This window comes from Heloderma suspectum, chromosome 1, assembly GCF_057233095.1.
Source record: "Heloderma suspectum isolate Gila_16-S chromosome 1, 16-S_ref, whole genome shotgun sequence".
Lineage (NCBI taxonomy): Eukaryota > Metazoa > Chordata > Lepidosauria > Squamata > Helodermatidae > Heloderma > Heloderma suspectum.
Window position 1 is genome coordinate 191,207,744 of NC_139458.1, and position 20,459 is coordinate 191,228,202.

General features: G+C 42.7%; 1 protein-coding gene across 3 annotated transcripts in view; it reads right to left on the minus strand.

Moving 5' to 3' along the window:
• Positions 1 to 777: 777 nt before the first annotated feature.
• The window catches only part of PDE11A (phosphodiesterase 11A), a 255,148-nt gene continuing 235,466 nt past the window's right edge, over positions 778 to 20,459 (minus strand). For all 3 annotated transcript variants that reach the window (XM_084814457.1, XM_084814447.1, XM_084814442.1), the window contains one exon: positions 778 to 2,065. In XM_084814457.1, coding sequence (XP_084670583.1) covers positions 1,898 to 2,065 — 168 coding nt within the window. In that variant the 3' untranslated portion in view covers positions 778 to 1,897. The remainder of the gene's footprint in view (positions 2,066 to 20,459) is intronic.

The following is a 20,459-nucleotide window of genomic DNA, read 5'->3' on the forward strand; positions in this document are numbered from 1 at the left end:
TAGTGCTAAACTGACATTACACACTGCCAATATGGTGCCATTAACTTTTATTGCTAGCTTATCTCCAATCTTTTTGAAAGTGGGATATAGGAGGAAAGGCATGGGAGGCATCCTGGAGGCTGATGCCGCCATGTAAAGGACCCACAAGCGTCCATGAGTGACCAATAATGAGTGTGCAATAAATCACTCATGTAGAAAAACCGTTAATTCTAGAGGGCTCTTGGAAGGTGGCTGACAACAGAAATGATAGGCAGCCACCATTCCCTTGGGAAATCCCAGTTACCTGTGAGTAATACTGACTACATGCCAATTCAGATGTCCAAACTGTCATGTTGAGAATGTGAGTTGTGTGTGTTCATATAAAATGTGGCACATACTGAGGTGGCTACATGGATTCTTCACTGTAAGCCCAGCTCACAAAACTGCTCAGTAAATGTTGTCTGAATTGTGCCTTGGCCATGAAGTGAAGCAAACACATGACAGATTCTCTGTGTAGTAAACACTGCTTATTGGTGCATTCAGCCCATATTCTTAACACACCAAATTGGTTTTATCAATGGAACCTCAACATACCATGTATTTCCAAATCTAATTAGGGTACAGAGATCCAGTAGCTTGTCATGCCAGCACTGAAAGAAATCTGGGGAAAACTGATGTTGTGCTAAATAGAAATGAGTTCATTTCCAGTATAGACATGTCTATGGATATATTACACTTTCATGTCTATCAAATGTGATTCAAATTTCACATACACATGCAAAAACCTTCACCATATCTCAGCACATGCAACTTTTACTTGACTTCTGTCAGCTGCAATGTATTAACATGTTGTTGTAAAAAAAAAAAAAAAAATTAACCAGCCAGAAAAAGCAGAGGTAGTCATTGCTGCTTTCATGACATACTCTCGTGCCACACCAATCCTTAACAGTAAAAGTCAAAGTTAATGTGATTCAGAAAATGTAGTAGAAAGCCATCTTCGTATCATATAGTGCAAATTCTCTACCAGAAGGCAACAGATTTCATTTTTATTATGCAATTTTCATGAAATACCATTGGTTCTTAGGTGTGCAAAGCAGCTTTAAAAATGAATGTTTAAAACAAAATTCTAAAAGAACCCGAAGTACCATGAAGAATTTTTACCTTTATATAAGCTTCCGCCTGCAGAGCAATTCAAATTGCATTGCTATTATGAAATTCTTAAGGAAGCCAGAACAGGTTGGTGTTTTTCAATGTAATAAAATTCATTCCCCCCTACCCTTAATGTAGCAAAGATAGGCAATTCTCAAAGCCCTGATCAATCATATGAAGCTTTGTTGTAAAAAAACCCCCACAACCTCCCACAACTTCTGTAGAATACGAAGCAGGCTTCTCTGAACACTCAAGCATAATAAAAGAAGAAAAAAGGGGTAAAAGGATAAACATCACAAATGCAGGTATAACTGGTTCACACTAGCAGATGCTGGAAAGGTGAAAACCCTAGTTATTATTACAAACTATTCTCCCTCTCCTTCTTCTTCCAGCAACTCCTTGCAGATGCCTCAGTTGTTTTTTAAATGTCAGCCATGCTCTCTTTTACTAATTTCACTAAGCTGCGAGCTCCAGTTACGTCAATCCTTTGTGACCACATTTGCCAGTTTTCACAACAGCAGCTGAAATAAGCTGACTGCGCCAAGCTCAAAGCTGCAGAAACCAACGCAGCCTCATTGCGGGTCCTCCCTTCAGACCAAGTGAGTTTCCAGGAAACAGCTAGACCGCCGCGGCCAGCCAGACTTTTCATACAAATCAAGCACGTTCGTGACAGCATTTGTGTTTTGCTTTTATTTTAGAAATTATGAGACTAAGCTTTAACCAGCCTTTCAGACGCTTCTTATCCTAGCAGCAGGAAGCATTTGCAGACTTAATTTATGTTCTCCAGAGACATGGAGCACTTGGAAGAAGAGGAGGAAGAGGATGTTGCTGTTGCCTGGGAAAACAGTCGTTTTTGGTGCAGTTCCTCCCACTTTTTTCTGTTGGCCACCACTGACTCCAGCATAGGCTTCAGCTTTCCATTCACTTTCACTAAAACCTGGAAGAAAGCAGAAGAGGAGAAATCACAGATCATCGATCAGGCTGTTAATTCCAGTCCAAACAAAATACTGAATATTTGCTCAGTTCAATTTGCCCTTGGGCTCCATTCTGGAAGATTTTATTAGATATGTCATATTTTGCTCATGTGCACCATTCCAGAATACTAAAGGAAAGTTGCTACAAGATCATTCTGTGATATTCCCGGGGGAAGAGAGGAATGTAATGCATCCACACTGAACATGAGTAAAACTAAAGAAGACAGAGTTTTCTTCCCAACCAGCAGCTTCTCATCTAAAAGAAAAATAATTTTTTTAAATTTAGAATTTATTTACATCCCATCTTTCCTCCAAGAGCCTCAAGGTGGCATACATTGTTCCTCCCATTTTATTCTCACAACAACCCTGTGAGATAGGTTAGGCTGAGAGATAGTGACTGGCCAAAGGCCACTTAGGAGTTCTCTGCATGAGGCTTTTATCATGCACTCGTGATTGGTCACTCATGGAAGTTTGTGGGTCCTTTACACAACACTGTCAACCTTCAGGGCCTCTCCTGTGCTTTATAACCTTTAACCCGGCTTTTTTCTTATTGAGAAAAATGCACTATTTTCTCTGCATGGCACTCCAACGGCTCCATATAATTGCATGATTTCACTATATCACAGCACCACAGCACCATGTAGTGGCTGTATAATGAAACATATAGAACTTGCAGAGAAAGGAAAGCCCTGAAAAAAGCATGTAAAGGCGCCAATCTTACTCCTGCAAAGAATCCAGAAGCAGAAGCCCTGGTAAGGGTGCGGGATAAAAGCCTGGTGTAGAGAAGCCCTTAATGAGCTTCATGACTGGGTGGGGATTTGAACCTGGGTCTCTCCAGTCCTAGCCTGACATTCTAACCACTACAGAAAAGATCTGATCCCTGGACAATGTTTCCTATGCCAAAGCTGTCTGTGTGCTACTCCACACTTTATGTGGCCAGTATGTTTGCTACATCAGTATTCTGGTGTTACACCAGCGTTGTCTACAGCAGCCGTTTGAAGTGTGAATGGTGTACAGCAGCGTACACACATTTTTACATACCCTTGCTGGATGTGGGGAGAGCTACTGGGTTGGTTTTGCCCCTTCCGAAGTGTTCTGGCGATTAGAGTTCAGGTATTTCAAAATGAGGACGGGGTGATGGTGGTGGTCCAGCTATGGCTTGTGTTGCTGTTGGCCATTTGCTCCACCACCACCGCTGTTTCCCAGCTTCCCACCGGCCTCCTGCCTGAAAGGAGCAGCACAGCAGCAGCGGGCATCCAATGGCATTGTATTCCGGGCAAATCAAAATGGCGGCGGGGACGGGACCAGCCATGTGGGGCCAGCCCTCCAGTCAACCCCACCGAATGCCCTCTGCCATTGTCAAGGGCCAGCCCGCTGGGGATGGCTCTGGGGGGCCAATGAAGTGGTCCTTTGGGGGTGACTGAGGAGGGTATGTTGATCATTGCCCCCTCAATCAGAGAGTGAGTCATGATGTATTTTGTCATCTATAACTCAGTGGAAGCCACTGGGTTCTTCCAGACCACTTAAAAAAAAAAAAATGAGACCAGGCAAAGGGCACTCAGTTCAAACATTATTGCTATTGTTGACAGCTTACTGGTCTTCAGCAACCGCAGTGCTTTTCTGAGGGGCAAATTGCATGTGACATCCGAGTTGTGTGTGGTTTTTCTCTGATAGAATCTCTCTGCCCGTGCAACCCAGTCTACCATTGCAGACTGTAGCCTCCATGGTAGTATTTTGTAAAAGACGAACATGTCAAAGAAAGCTACACATGACTGAATGTTATGTCCTGTGGTGCTAAAGATGCTGCAAATTGCGCTGTTAAGGCCAACAACAGAGACGACCTGCCGAGTTTTTTTTTCTGTGGGAGTACTGGCTGCATGAGTGTCAATTAAGGATGTTGGAGAAATCCACAATGGATTCAAATGAGTTCAGATTTCTATGAATCCAACCCGCAGATTCCGCAGCAGACTGAATTTTCCCAAATCTCATAGATTCCATGGACTTGCAGATTGGTTTTCTCTTTTCTGGAATTCTGTGTAAATGTAGCCGTAGAAAAATATGAAAAAAAAAACCCTGACTGAAAATGAGCATTTCCCCTCCATAGGCTAAAGTGTGAAAATGCACATTTTGGGAGGGTTTGTGCATTTTTGGAAGTATACATTTGTGCAAGTGTGCATGATCGCAGGTTCAGGAAATTTAGAAAAATCTGATTCTGTCAATGAGTGGACAACAGAACAAAAGGTGCCTGACAATCCATGAAACTCAGACAGAACGAATTCAACAAAACTCACACATCCCTAGCGTCAATGTTCTTTTATTGGGCAGTGCTCATATGACATCACTCTTAAAAAAAGGTAAAGGTGTCCCCAACCAGTCGTGTCCGACCCTAGGGTGCGGTGCTCATCCCCGTTTCTAAGCCGAAGAGCCAGCGCTGTCCGAAGAAGCTTCCGTGGTCATGTGGCCAGCATGACTGAACACCGAGGTGCACAGAACGCTGTTACCTTTCCCGCTGAGGCGGTACCTATTTATCTACTTGCAATTTCTTGCTTTCGAACTGCTAGGTTGGCAGAAACTGGGACTGAAGACAGGAGCTCACTCCGTCATGCAGCACTCGGGTCTCGAACTGCTGACCTGCCGACCTTCCAGTCTGCAGTTCAGCGTCTTAACCACTAAGCCATCAATGTCATTAATTCCTCTGGACCACATTGAATAGGCAGGAATTTGGCCCTCTTTTCTCTCAGATGATGTGACCTCATATGTTCCCGCTCTCTAGCTAGGACTCTAGGAAATATAAAAAGAAAAGGGCGGTGGGAGGGGGGGAGCAATGGCCCAATAACAAGCCTTTGCCCTAGCAGCTGACATAGCCAAAGCCCCACCCTCTTACATTCTGTGGCAAATGGAGTAGTGCTACAGATAGTTTTATATATGTATGTATTTATTTGATTTGTGCCCTGCCTTTCTACCCAAAATGGCACTCAAGGAAGCTTACAATCACTGATAAATACAAATATAAGCCAATGCATTAAAACACAATTAAAAGCAGCAGCAGCAGCAACACAGTAAAAACAGCATCCAGCTTAACAGACTTGCTTACATAGCAAAGGCCCACTTCAATAAAGTGGTCTTTGCCTACTTGCGGCAAAGTTTTAATAATAGTAAATTCTAAGAATGAAACTACTAATCTAGGAGAGTCGCGTCTGCTAAGAACTGAGCTTATTTTGGTCTGCATAGTTCCACCTCCTGGGTTCCATATCTTGGACATATGAAGCTAGAATGTGATAAGACTCCCAATAACTGGCTTTTATAGTAATTCAAAATTTATATCACTCCTAATAGCAAACTCAGGTGGTGAGTGCCAACAGAACTGAAGTAAAAATGGGGCCACAGGGAAACATGAGGGAGATATCAGCATGCACAGGGAAACCCCAAAGTTTAAACAAGCATAAAGTTTAAACAAGCACAAAAAAAACCTTGGAAAAAAAACCTTCGGGGGCAAAACCAAAGAGCAGTCCAATGATGACTGAGCATGATCAGTAGCTATGGAATGTTCAATGCTAGCTGGAAAAGAAAACAAAACTGTGCGGGGGCGGGGGGGGGAATGGACTGGAGTATCATGGACGAGGGTATGGCTGGATGTCTGGAACTCTGAACAAGAGCTTTCTGCTTAGGAGGTGAGGAATCACCACCAAATGTTGTTGAAGGTCCCATTATGATAACCATATATTATAGAACTGCTGCATCACTTCAGGCAAGTTTACACAAGGTTCACCTTCATAATAGTGTGATACACAGGTCAGATCAGACACTGCCCAATTAAGCTGGGCTCACTGAGTTTTCTGCTGCAGAAATTCATGTACTCTGCACTTTTCATGAGTTATCATTCAGCTGAGAAGCACTGCAGCCTTAGCAAACTTACACAACTGACTGTGTGGTTTCACGATGGCCTTGGTCCACAAAATGAGAAGCAAAAAGGTGATTAATACAGACAGAGCAACTAGAAGGCTGGAAGGCCAGCACTGACAGCAAAGCACCTGAACCCTGTAATAAAGTTAAGGTGACTGAGGGAATGGGAAAAAGTTTAAGAACTGTGGAGAGGGCCTTGGTAATCAGAGCTCACACATTAGTTTGGACTACTGAGTGGCATCTGATTAAATCTCCCCATCTCTGCCAGTGGAACAGCTTCCATTAGGAGAACAGGGGGACATTCCCACCCCCACCCACGGCCTGTTACATGCCCTTCACACCTGCCCCAGAGGGTTGGGGAACCTGCTGGTACAGATGTGAGGGGGGATGGGAGGCTGCAGGGGCAAGAAGAGGATGGGAAAGTCCTGTTGCACATGCAGATGTCATCTTGCACAACCTTGGATTTTGACGAGATTCTTGCTAGATTATCACTCAGAGCTCTTCAGTATATAAAGAATGGATTTAAATTGTACTTGTTTTACTTTTATATGACTGATTAATCCGAATGTTTTGTTCTCTAGGATACAGTGTTTTATTTTGTGTGTGTGTGTATCTTGTACATTTTTATGTATATTAAAGGGTCTAGCAGCTCAGGTATATACAGATTAACGAATAAGGATGAGGATAATAGCCAACTTCAAATATTCTTCATTATTGCCCTAGGGTTATTAAAACTGAGTTCAAAAAATGAAGGGGTTCTTTCCCCGGTCTTTGATTTTCAGTTGTAAGAAAAGTATAGGCAATTAATTCTATAGAACAGTGATAATATATAGAGAGAGTAATTAAAAAACACTGTCGTTTGTTATGCACATTAATCAGGCGACATTTGGACTAGAAATACTGCAAAGGCTAGATTTTATGTACAGGGTATAAAACTTCTTTCTTTAGAGGTTCCTTTGATATTTAAACCCTATTTGTGTATTTAGTAGACTTTGGCTTTGGGACACAGATTCACGCTTTTAATTAAACATACTACTATAATTCCTATGGAAATTAGCCTTTTAAAAATAATTCAGCTACTAAAGCATTACTCTCAGACTTTCTGGATACAAAGTACACTATTTGGATTTTATATCTGCCTGGGATGTAATTAAAACCTCATTTGATTACTATATATTTCGGCTCTCTTTTACTTATTAAATCCCTGTAATCAATTTTCTTTTATGAAGCTTCTGGGAAATTATCTCCAAAGCAGCACATTTCTTTCCTCCCAGCAGATTCCTTGAACATTTACTAAATTACTTTCTTAGCACCTGTCCATATCTGAATCATTCCACCAATTTATTTCTGAGCTACTTAGATCTTTTGGCTTTAGTACAATTGAGGTTCTGTACCTTTAGCTCTTTGTTCCACACACCATGTTCCATTTTGCTGAATGCCAGTTTCTTAGTGCTCCTTTGTGCAACTTGTTTCTACCTCATTCTGTCCCTTAAGAAATTATATCTTGAAGTTGGCACCCAACCCTTGCTGTAATAAACAGTGACAAGTTTTGGTCTGGCTCAGTCTCCAAAGTCTAACTGATGTTGGATGCTACTGAAGAAATGCAGTCACATTAATGATCTTTTAAGCAGACTGCTGCTGTCCCATTGGAAAATTTTCTTTTTTCTGACCACACCTGTTGATCAGCACATGCACAACATAATGGTAAGCCAGTATCAGCAATAAAGTTTTAGTATTAAAAAGCTTATAGGGGAAAATAGTCTTTACCCTTGCATTTTGTTGTTAATATTTGCACATTATGTTTGATTGTAATTCATTATAAAGTTTAATAGTGAAGCTCTTACACTCCTTTAACGTTGCTAATGATTATGTCTGTTTAATAAAAAGGAAACATGGGATGGTTCACATAGTACATTTATTGTCCACACAAGCAGTCTGGGCCTTCTTTTGAGTATGGACTCGTGTGGAAAAAGGTATAATGTATAAACTGTGAGATCAGATAAATAAATGATTATTTTTAAACCTTTAGTGTTATGGCCCAGATAAAGGTTGGGGAAGCCACTCTCTGGAAGAGGAACCTAAGCGTGAAATTCAGTGCTGCATGAGTAAAAGTCTATTTGTGTGACAGGACTTTCTCCTCCTCTCCTCCCCCATGCAGCCTCCCGAAAATCAGCTCTGGAGGGTCCCCAGACACTTCAGAGCAGATTTTGAAGGTGTATGTGTATGGGCTGCACTCCCCTTCCCATTCCGCTGATGGAAGCAGTTCCTTAAGCGGGAGAACCTAATTGGATGCCACAAGAAGATAAGAAGATTTGATTGTTGTGATCCATCCCAAGCTCATACGCGATGAGGGGTGGGATCTAAATTTTATAAATAAAATACATTTAAATAAATAAATAAGAGAATCATACTGAATCAGACCAAGGGTCCATCTGGTCCAGCATTGTAATTTCAGCAGTGGCCAGACAGATGGAAGCCCACAAGTGTGAAATCGACAACCCTCATAGAAAGTTGCCTCATACCAAGTCAGATCACTGGTCCATCTGACCTGGTATTGTCTACATCAGGGGTGGGCAACATATGGCCCTACCCTGGCCTAATTTCATGTGGCCCTCTGCTTAATTTCAAAAGCCCTCTGCATGCACTCAGTTCAGACTTCTGGCAAGAGCGATCTGTCCCTTCCCTGGCAGCCCACTGGGCAGGAAGGAAAAAGGAGAGAAAAGGAGGTGGCAGGAAAGAAGAGGTGGCAGAAAGAGAAAAGGGGTGACCCACACACTTTTGGCACTGGCCCTGCCCATTGTTGACATGCAGGCGCCAACTGACTACCTATGACAGAATGTGGCCCTTGACAGAAAAATGGTTGCCCGCCCTTGGTCTCCACTGACTGGCAGCAGCTCTCCAGTTTTTCAAACAGGAGTTTTCCCTAGCCCTACCTGGAGATGGCAGGGACACAACCTGGGATCTTCTCCATGTTCTGCCACTGAACTGTGACTCTCCTCCATTGATTACTAGCTGGCAATAGGTATGGAGACACATACTGCCTCTGAAAAGGAAGGTACCATATATCTATCCATTATGAAATTGTCCAATTCCTTTTTAAAACCATCTAAATTAGTGGCTCCCACATCTTGTGAAGCAACTTCCATGAAGTAATGATGCAATTGTGTAAATAAATACTTCCTTTTGTCTGTCCTCAGTCTACGGTCATTGAATTGGATTTAGACTTATTCATACTTAGATCAGCCCCACTGAAATCAATGGGACTTAAGTTAGTTGGGACTTACCATTGATTTTAGTAGGTCTACTCTAAGTAAGAGTTTAAGAGAACGTATGAAGTGTAAGATTAAGATGGAGGTACCATTAAATACATTTTAATAAAATAACAAATTTGTAATACAAAGTGTAAAAAGTACTTATTAAAGTTTAGTTGTCTCACAAAGCATATAAAATTATACCAAAATGGGAAATTGACAGTCCCAAAGCTTATTTAACATTCCTGACTCAAAATAATAATATAGTAGGTTACACTAATACACATCAACCATACCAGTTTTTTTATCCTGCAACTTTACTGGGGCTTCTGCTTCCAGATTCTTGGCGGGATTAAGATCAGCTCCTTCACACACACTTTTTTTTTTGTTTTCGGTGGTTGCCTTTATCAGCAAGTTCTATATGTTTCATTTTATAGCCACTACATGCTGCTGCTGTTATAGCACAACTCCCTCTTTACATGGACATGCATTTTTTAATTACCTCATTATCTCTGTTTCAAATAAAGGTGTGGAAAGCACAGAAAAGGCGCTGGAGCTTGATGATGTTATGTAAAGGACCCGTAAACTTCTGTGAGTAACCAATCTCAATTGCAGGAGAAAAGCCCCATGTGGAGAAGTCCTCAATCTAGATCCAATTCAATGTCTGTCTCATCCATACTTCTTTTCTCTTGTTCTCTAATCCTTACACACATCCTCACAACTACTTTTGCAGTGTTATTGCAGAGTACTTTATAGCACTCATGCAACTGTGTGAAGTAGTTCACTATTACTTCCAATCGGCTGTGCCTGAGATATAGCAACTTTCTCAAGACAAAGCTATGACTCCATGGCAAAGGTGGGACTTGAGTCTAGATCTTGCAGCTCCAAGATGATCCATGGAATCATATGCCCTCTCAAAGAGGAATTGATCTTGCTTCTACAAAGCATTTCTTGGTCATGTTTGCCTTTTCCCAATCACTTCCCTCAAAGTGGAAGCCTGGAAAGATAGGTTAAGAACAGGAGCAAGAAAACATAAGCTAGTTCAAGTGCAATGCCTTTTTCTTTGCTTGTTTCCCCACATTTCTAGTTTGGTGGAAGATTAGGGGTAAAGGCAAAAAAGGCCAGGACAGTGTTCAAATGGTGCTGCTCACATGTTACTCCTTTCATATTTGGAGGGCAGGAAGTGTAAGCAGTAATTTGTACCAAAAGCAGCATTTAGAATCATAGAGTTGGAGGGGTTCTTGGAGGCCATCTAGTCCTACCCCTTACTTGATGCAGTAACTCCAGAGCTAGAGCATCCCCAACAGAGAATCCAGCTTCTTCTTGAAGACCTCTAGTGAGGGAGAGCACCCCACCCCCTACCCCAGGTAATTAGTTCTAATGCCGAACTGCTCTTACTGCTAAGAAGTTTCTCCTGCAGTTCAGCCAAAAGCAACTTTCCGTAACTTAAGCAATGGGTGGACAGACAACAGGAGCATCTCTGGAAACTGCCTTGGTCGCCCTGTGGGATGACCTCTGCCGGGAGAGGGACAGGGGGAGTGCGACCCTGTTGATTCTCCTGGACCTCTCAGCGGCTTTCGATACCATCGACCATGGTATCCTTCTGGATAGGTTGTCTGGGTTGGGAGTTGGAGGCACTGCACTACAGTGGTTCCGCTCCTACTTGGATGGCCGATACCAGAAGGTGGTGCTGGGGGATTATTGCTCTGTGCCATGGCAATTGTGCCATGGGGTTCCACAGGGCTCTATTCTATCCCCCATGCTGTTTAACATCTACATGAAACCGCTGGGGGAGGTTATCCGGAGGTGTGGGCTGAGGTGCCATCAATATGCGGATGACACCCAGCTCTACCTCTCTTTCTCATCAAAACCAGGTGAGGCAGTGGCTGTTCTGAACCAGTGCCTCGGCACGGTAATGGACTGGATGAGGGCCAATAAACTGAAACTCAATCCAGACAAGACGGAGGTACTGTTAGTGGGTGGTTCGTCTGCCCGGCTAGGTGATAATCAACCTGTTCTGGAGGGGGTTGCACTCCCCCTAAAGGATCAGGTTCGTAGTTTGGGGGTGCTCTTGGATCCAGAACTGTCACTTGAGGCACAGGTGAACTCAGTGGCACGGAGCACTTTTTATCAGCTTAGGCTGGTATACCAACTACGCCCTTATCTGGACAGAGATAGCCTAGCTACAGTTATCCATGCTCTGATAACTTCTTGTCTGGATTACTGCAATGCGTTATACGTGGGGCTGCCTTTGAAAACGGTCCGGAAACTTCAGCTGGTCCAAAATAGGGCAGCAAGATTGTTAACAGGGACTGGCCTGCGAGCTCATATTATGCCAGTACTTTTCCAGCAGCACTGGCTGCCGGTCCATTTCCGGGCCCGATTCAAAGTGCTGGTGTTAACATTCAAAGCCCTTAACGGCTTGGGGCCAGGTTACCTGAAGGATCGCCTCCTCCCATATGTGCCTGCCCGGACCTTAAGATCATCATCAGCAGCCCTTCTCCGTGAGCCCCTGCCAAAGGAAGTGAGGCGGGTGGCTACTAGGAGGAGGGCTTTTTCTGTTGTGGCACCCCGGCTCTGGAATGAGCTCCCTAGTGAGGTTCGCCTGGCGCCTACATTGTACTCCTTTCAGCGCCAGGTGAAGACCTTTTTATTTTCCCAGGCATTTTAGCTTTCTAAATTTTTATCTTTGCTGTTTTAAATCTGTATTTTAAACTCCTGTACTGCTGCTAGGTTTTATTGTGGTTGTATTGTTATATTGTGGTTTTAATGTTCTATATATTTTAAATTGTTTTATTGTGTGTTGTTTGGTTTTAGTTTTTGTGAACCGCCCAGAGAGCTTCGGCTATTGGGCGGTATAGAATAAATAAATAAATAAATAAATAAATAAATCTCTACACCAGCCTAAAACCCCGCATTTAAAATGGCACTTCTGCTTCCATTTTAAATGCAGGATCACGATGGACTCCCTTTGCACGCGCTTCCTCTTCCCCTTCCTTCTCCCCCCTTATGTTTCATTGGTCCAGCTCCTCTTCTTGCCACTTTTCCTTTTTCACGGAGGGAACTCAAGTGGAACACAAGCGGGGTAATTTGATAGCTCATTACCTCTGATCTTTTAAAAAATGAAATAAAAGTCATTTAGCACAGGAGACGCCCTGGAGGTTCACAACATCATCTAAAAGGCCTGCAAACATCTGTGAGTGAGCAATCTCAACAACAGGATAAAAGCTCCATGTGAAGAAGCCCTATATCTCCAGATGTTTTGGACTCTCAGAACTCCCTTCCGGTATGGCCAATGGTCAGGAATGCCAGGAACTGAAGTCCAAAGCATTTGGAGATCTACCTTCTGCCCACCACTGACTTAAGCTCATTAGATCTAATCCTGCCTTCTGAGGCAACTGAGAACAAACCTTTGTCCTGTGACAGCCCTTTAGGTACTTGAAGAGTGCCATCATGTCCTCCTCAGTCTTCTCTTTTTCAGGCTAAACATACCCAGTTCCTTTAACCTTTCCTCCTTCCTCATGAGACTTGTTTTCCATATCGCTGTCCACCTTCATTGCCCTCTGAACCCATTCCATTTGTCTACATTCTCCTTAAAGTGCAGTGCTCAGGACACAGTATTCTAGATGAGGTCTGCTAAGTGCAGCATAAAGTGGACATATTACTTCCTGTGTCTTAGAAACTATTGATCCAACTGTATTGACCACCTGTGATCTAGAGCTCTATAAATCAAACTCCCATTGTCTCCTAAAACCAGCTCCAAACTGGTTCACAGGACAGTGTATTTCATCTGGTAAATTACAAGAACTTCCTACTGCAATGTAGATTCTACTTCAGGGCTTCCATCCAAATATTGACCAGCTTTGACTCACCTGTTTAATTCATGAGCGTTGACAAGATAACAGCATATGGTTGTCTTTCTGCAGATCTAACACTTGTAAAGTGTGTATGTGCAAAAAAGACCATATAAATTCTGTTTTATTACTAAGCAGAATATCAGAAAGCAATAAGCCACAATGTTCACGCTGCTCAGTAACCTACTGGGTTCTAATTAATCATTGTTACTGTATAGGCAATTGAGAGAGGGCCCAGAGACTAGAGATACTGAAAAGGGACAGAAGGTGTGAGCATGTGACACTCCCACATAAGTTAATAGAGTCAAAGCTGTTTTGCACCTTGTGTTGTGCTGAGTAGGTTATTCCATGGAAACACCCAGAAACATTTTTTAATACAACTCTTCTAGGTCACACCTAGGGTGGAGCTAAGTTACAAGACCCTTGGAGTTGCCACCCAAAACAGAAGCACCGCACTGGTGTCCTTCTTCTTGTTCTATAGCATCTAGTACGGTGTATCCCATGCCCTGATATCAGGTTAATGATGTCAGGACATGGGAGCACATTGTATTAGACGTTATGGAGGGGAGTGGTCAACTTGACTCAGAAGTGCCATTTTTGTCAGCAGCACAGAGATCCTTGTAGAGTTTCATTCTGTCCCTCGATTTCAGTTTTGGAACAAAAGATGTGTGTGGAAAAGATCTCTCTCTCTCTCTCTCTCAGCATACCCTGCTTCAAGAAATGGACAAAAACCAAAATTTTCCTCTTAGTTCCCCAAAGTGAGAGCAATATGAATATGCCTCAAGGTGTTTTCAGTCAAACGTTTCCAGGACATACAATTGCTAGTACTAAACGGCAACAGTGTTTTTCATCTCAGTTTTAATTGTTCAAAATCAGTAGTGTCTTCTGTTTTTCCTTGTCAGGTTTCATATGCACACTTCTGAAATGGAAGTTTTGGGAAGAGTGATTCTGAGCTGGGAAAAGACTGAAAGGGAAAGGATTAAGTCCCTTCCTCAGTCTGACTCACAACTTGCCCAGGCTAATTGACTGAAGGCTTTGCTGAACTAATATTTCGAATTTGGGATCACTAAGAGTGTTTCGAGATGATCTTCTTTGTAGATAATCACCTAACACGCACAATTCATAGTATCAATGGTGGCCAATCCTAATTAAGGCCAGACTCGCTCCCACTGTGCTTGGAGGAAATTAAGAAGTATCACCTGACAATGAACACCAACATTTTCTATTCCAGTTGTTGCACTTCAGCACATGTGCCACTGTTCTAATTTCTGTTGTCCTGCTGTACTGATTACTGTGTCCATACACCTCTCTTGCTTCATTCAGACCTGCATACACTCCTCTTGTTTTTTCTTTGATGGTGGAATAGCACCAAAACCCATTCACTCACACACTATGTCTGCTTACGGGATAACCTGACAGTATGATGAGGTCTTCAATCTTTTTGCTTTGCTTGAGGCAAACAGACACTCCACAGAAACATGCAGAAATGTGAAAGAATGGTAACAGAGAGATCAGGCTGTGATCACTGTGCACTGCATAGGTGTGCCAGCACTATAATAAATACATCTCTGCACATAGATTTCAGACCTTCAAGTTGAGGAGTTAAAAGCAACCCCCCACCCCAAGTGGTTTGCTTTCCTAACAGCCCCCACTGGAGTAGGCCAAAGGTACAATCTGAGGTCGTTTAAGATTAGTGCCAATTCAGAGCACTGTCCCTTTAAATTCCTTGTAACCACTTGCTCTGGCAGTCAGTGGAACCTTCTTGGTATATAAAGATCCCAACTGGGCTTCATTGGATAAATTCCTGGGTTTTGAAAAACACTCAACTAAAATTAGCCTGGGCAGGTTGTGAGTCAGAGTGAGGAAGGGACTTAATCCTTTCCCTTTCAGTCTTTTCCCAGCTCAGAATCACTCTTCCCAAAACTTCCATTTCAGAAGTGTGAATATGAATCCTGACAAGGAAAAACAGAAGACACTACTGATTTTGAACAATTAAAACTGAGATGAAAAACACTGCTGCCATTTAGTACTGGCAATCGTATGTCCTGGAAACGTTTGACTGAAAACACCTTGAGGCATATTCATATTGCTCTCACTTTGGGGAACTAAGAGGAAAATTTTGGTTTTTGACCATTTCTTGAAGCAGGGTATGCTGAGAGAGAGAGAGAGAGAGAGAGAGAGAGAGAGAGAGAGATCTTTTCCACACACATCCCAGAGACTGCTATTGGGTTATGGTGGGGTGCTTCAGGTTCTGGTGAGGCAGTTTAGGCAGGCATATTTGGTTGGCTGCTGATGGAGTAGTTCTGGACTAGGTGGATTCTTGTTATGATCTAGCAAAAGCAGTCATCATGTTCTTATGCAGTGAGTGGTAAGCCAGCTTCTCCACCTCTTGCTTATCCCTCCTCTCTTCTTTGTCTCTGCATGCACTATGAAAAAGGGAGGGAAACCCTCAACAACAAGACAAATTCTGCAAGTGCTGCTGTACTATTTTGAAGAGGGGAAAAAAGTAATTTGGGTTGTATGACCAGTTACATGAATGAGACCCAAATGAGTTGGAGTCCAAGCAAGCGAATTCCCTGTTGCTAAAAGTTACATTACTAAGGAGTCAAGAGCTGGAGCTTCTGTTGAAATATACACCCAAATAATGAGGTGCCATGTCTGTGAGCAAAACAAATATCCCACAGGTCCTTGAAAACTTCATTAAGATAGAGAACCTGATTGATTTCATAATGGCCATTCCATCAGGCTGCAGAGGAGAGGGAGAAAAAAGGACTATTCCATCACCTCTGCTAGCTGCCTTTGACCCCCGCCCCCGTGGAAATGACACCTAGCAGCAGCCATTCAGTTCAGACTACCTGAAATGGTTTGCATCCTGGCTGGTCATTAATAAGAACTGCGACTGTAAGAACTTATGCCTGAGATGGCTTTTTTGCTCCTCTTTCCCCACCCGTTTTTCTTTCTGTTTCAGGTCACTCTTTTAGATTGTGTCCCTGAAGGCAGATAGATACTGGTTTACTACTGATCTTTGTAAGCTACTCTGGCAGCCTTTTCAGCTAAAGAATGGGGTAAAAAATACTTCAAATGTACAAATAGTAATCTTCTCTGTAAAGAGGAACAACTGCTTCAGATATAAATATAGGCTACAATCTTTATACCATTTACTTCAGAGTAGCCTTTGAACCACCAACTTCAATTTGCTTCTGCTGCAATTTGCCCCGAGTCCCAGTGTGAAGGAGCCTAAGGGCTCCTTCACACGGAGCTTTTATTCCGCGATTGAGATGTCTCCTTCACGGAAATTTGCAGGCTCTTTACAAGACGCCGTGATCATTCAAAGCATCTCCTGCATTAAATGCCCCCCAGTCCGTTTTAAATAGATCGCAGATAATGAGCTATCAAATTAGTTCCGCTTGAGTTCCCTCCGTGAAAAGAGAAAAGAGGCAAGAAGAGGAGCGAGATCAATGAATGATAATGGAAGGCTCAGATATGTGGAGAAGGAGGGGGAAGCGGTGAGGGGAAAGGAAGCACGTGAAAAGGGGAGTTGTTGTGATCCTGCATTTAAAATGGAAGCAGAAAGCCCTGTTTTAAATGCAGGATGTTAGGTTGGTGCAGAGATGCCCTAAGAGAGCTGTGCAAAACACAAGAGGATGCTAGCCATTTACTTTCAGCATTTCTTCCACACAACAATCAATACTTGCTGCCTTGATATTAAATAGATTTTGAAAATCTCTTCAGTCCATATCAGTCTCTTATCCTTAGTTAGTTCTTTAGATTTACTCTCAGCTGGGAATTTGCCAGCCAGATGTAGGTTGTGGTTCTTGGAACACTTACTGGAAGCATCCCATCCATCATCATTCCTAGCCCTTTTCTGATGCAATATTTTTTGTTCTTTGTCTTTCTTGGAACTTGAGTAGCTGTTAAATTATCCATTAATCTTCTTTCAGATTTGCTGCAAGTTTTGTTATTTTCTGGTGTTTTTTTTTTTAAATCTAAGGTTTTTTTATTGGCCATCTTTTCAAACACATTTTCCAGCTTCTCAGTCCATTTCCTCAGGTTCTAGTCTATGGCTGCCTTTTTCTCTCAATCCTTTTTGATGTACTGCTCAGTTAATTCTGTTGTTGCATTGTTTGGAAAGCACGCCACTGGCCAAAGAGCTGAGTTCTTCCTTATGGATAGTGAAGAACTGCCTCTAGTCTTTCACCCATTCATCCTTTTCTACAAGTGGACTATATATTATCCTGCCACATCATTCCAGCCTCTGATAGTTTGATAATTTCTTCATAGGGTAGTATCCAACTGTGCTCCAGTGCTAGCGCTAATGATGTTGCACTAGCATGAACCAATGCTTGTGCAATGTAATGAGTGCTTGCTAGGCCAATGGGAAAAAGCAGCAATTTGCTGCCGAATATTGGTGTCAAATTGCAATTTTTTCCTGCTGCCTCGGCAAGCAGTAGTTAAGTTGTGCAAGCATTGCTTTACACTAGTGCAACATCATTAACACTAGTACTGGGCACAGTTGGATACTACCCATAGTTTCGATTTTAAGTCTGAGCTAAAGTATCAAGATTGAACAAACTGGGGGTGAAACTGAAGGGTCATGGGCATGCATTACCCTACCAAAAACAAAAATCTCCCCAAATATATCTTTTAATTTGATGGTTGTTTATAAGCTTTGCAGCTACAATGATCTCTGCTGCTAATCCACTTGTTTTGTTCTTTCTGTGCTGTGCTTGCAACACAGCACCAGAAGACAGGGAGAGTCTGGAACGCTTCCCTGTCTTCCAGTACTATGCGACAGCCTGTGTTGCCTAGGGAATCTTCCCTATTGTCCAGCACTGGAAAGAACAAGAAGTGTCCCCAGATTGCATAGACAACTAGCTGGCTTTCTTTATCTTACCACTCATGCTGCCTGCAGAACAACACCAGAAGATAAGGAAGCATCCCCAATTGCCTAGAGGGACCCCAGCGACGTACTTCCTGTCCCAATACAATGGGCAAAATTCATCCATCCTCATGGGGACCTCCTGATGTATTAGTGAAACTGTGTGTGCGTGCGTGTGTGTGTGCATGTGTGTAAGAATCTATCTTCACAGCCTGCAAACAAAGCTGCAAACTGGTGGTCCTTATTGACTCAACCCTAGTTGTTTGGTTGAGTAGTCATGCTACCATTTTGCTAAATAACATCAAAGCAACTGTACTGTCTCTGCTTTCACTCCTTAACCAAAGGGACTGTGAAGGCTCTAGGTACCCTAAAATAATAAGGGCAACTGATGGAGGTGTAATCATACTTCTCCTGCACCTGTCCCGAGTTACACATACACACTCATGCCGAGTCTTTCACCAGATGCCAGTGCTGTGTTGAACATCTGATACAATCAAAGAGTACCTACAATTCATCCTATCCCCACAAATGTTTTGCAGTTTAGATATGCATAAAGATATGTTGTGCTCATGGATATTTTAATTGATTTCAGTGGAAAGGGCTGGATGTGCCTAATCTCATCTGATCTCAGAATCTAAGCTGGATCAGCCCTGGTTAGTACTTGGATGGGAGACCTGGGAATTCCGCCTGGGAATCAGGCTTCCTGCACTGAGCAGGGGGTTGGACTCGATGGTCTTGTAGGCTCATTCCGACCCTATGATTCTATGAAAGAGGTGTTACATGGGGAAAAGGAGGACATGTGTAAACCGGTTTCCTCCACTGAATTAGAGGAACTGTACCAAACTGTACCAAAGGGAACAATTTGAAAAGTTCAGCTGCTCCCACTACTGCACCAGAAGCTTGTACTTGGATTATGCCTGTATGCTTTCCCCCAAGCAATAGGTAGGAGCTTGGGTGGGATTTAGATCAGGAAAATGGCGCAGAGGAAAGGATGAAATACCCCCTTCCCTGGTGCTACCCCCCAATCCAATTCAGTCCCCCTCCAGTTGCCTTGAACTAAAAAAGTAAAACCCTATGGGAGATCCTATCACAGATCTCCAGCATATCATCTGGTTTGGCCCTGAGAACTAGGCCTTAGTTAAAACTAGGACATAAGTGAGCAAGAACCCAATCAATAGAGTACTTGTTCCAGCGTGTGCCACTCTTTAAGGAAATGTTTTCCTGAAAGCTTGTACATGTGGGATAGAACCAACTTGACCCTTTGTCTGTTCTCCTTCCAATACTTTCAGTACTTTCCTTCCAATTCTAGTTCTGCTAATTAACTCGGAGGAGTTAAGCAACAGAATTACAGAGGCTCTCTATAAGGAATGGTTTAGAATCCCTGATATAAATCATGGTAATATCCATTCTTTTTCTCTGAAAGACTGAAGGCCAATGCAAAAGCGACACTTCTTGAACAGACAGCATTTCTGCTACCAAACTATATGTGGATCAACCTTCCCCAACCTGGTGCCCTCCAGATGAGTTGGACTGCAACACATCTGGAGGGACCAGGTTGGTGAAGGGTGATGTAGGTAATCACATGAAATTATCACACATGCCTTTTGTTAGGTAGAGATGCTCTGCAAAACTTCAATTAGCTGTTGCTTCACAGTGGTTGTTCTCCACAATTACATGCAGTGAATTAGACTTGTGTGTCGCACAGGGTGTTTCCATGCTTAAATGTGTCACTCTGTTCCTTGTTTGTCAAGGTACGCTACCTCCTGCTTCTGCAGATGTTGAACAATTTAGCACACGTGATTATGGAGGGGAGAAAAATATAATTAGAATTCAGGGTCCAAGGAAAATCTTTGCAGGCAAAACTAAAAGCAAAAAAAGAAAAAAATGTTTGCTGTAGTATGTTATCTGCGTCTGTTTGGTTCACAGCAGTACAGTTACTGCCCCAAGCCTTCTGCTTTTCATTGGGCATATTCTGAATAAATTAGTTAGAATTACAGTGTTTTGTAGGCATCACCCAACAATTATGGGGTTGCACATTCTCTGTTGCTTAATGATGAAAAGCTAGACAGGACATCAAAATGTTTTTGCCAGTGGCTGAGACCATTATCCATGCACTTCTTTTTGTGTTCCAAATATATGATATTTGATAAAGTGCCTTATCAGAGACCTTTATCTTCCCTCTGTTATTATGCATGACGTACTGAGAAAACAGATAGTGAAAAATGTAACCGGCCCCTTGGGGACTGGGATGAAGCACGGCCAATTCCTTTACCCTTTGTATTGCATTTACAAAGATTTCAGAAGACTCCTTCAGATGCTTGAAAGGCACATCCCATCTGTGATTCCAAAAAGGGAACAGAGCATTTGCAGGACCAAAGAAGCTCTGGACTTGCCTCCCATGAAAAAATAGATCCCTTACATTTGAAGCAGCTGCTGTCAACCATCACGGACTCAATGCTTATATCCTTAT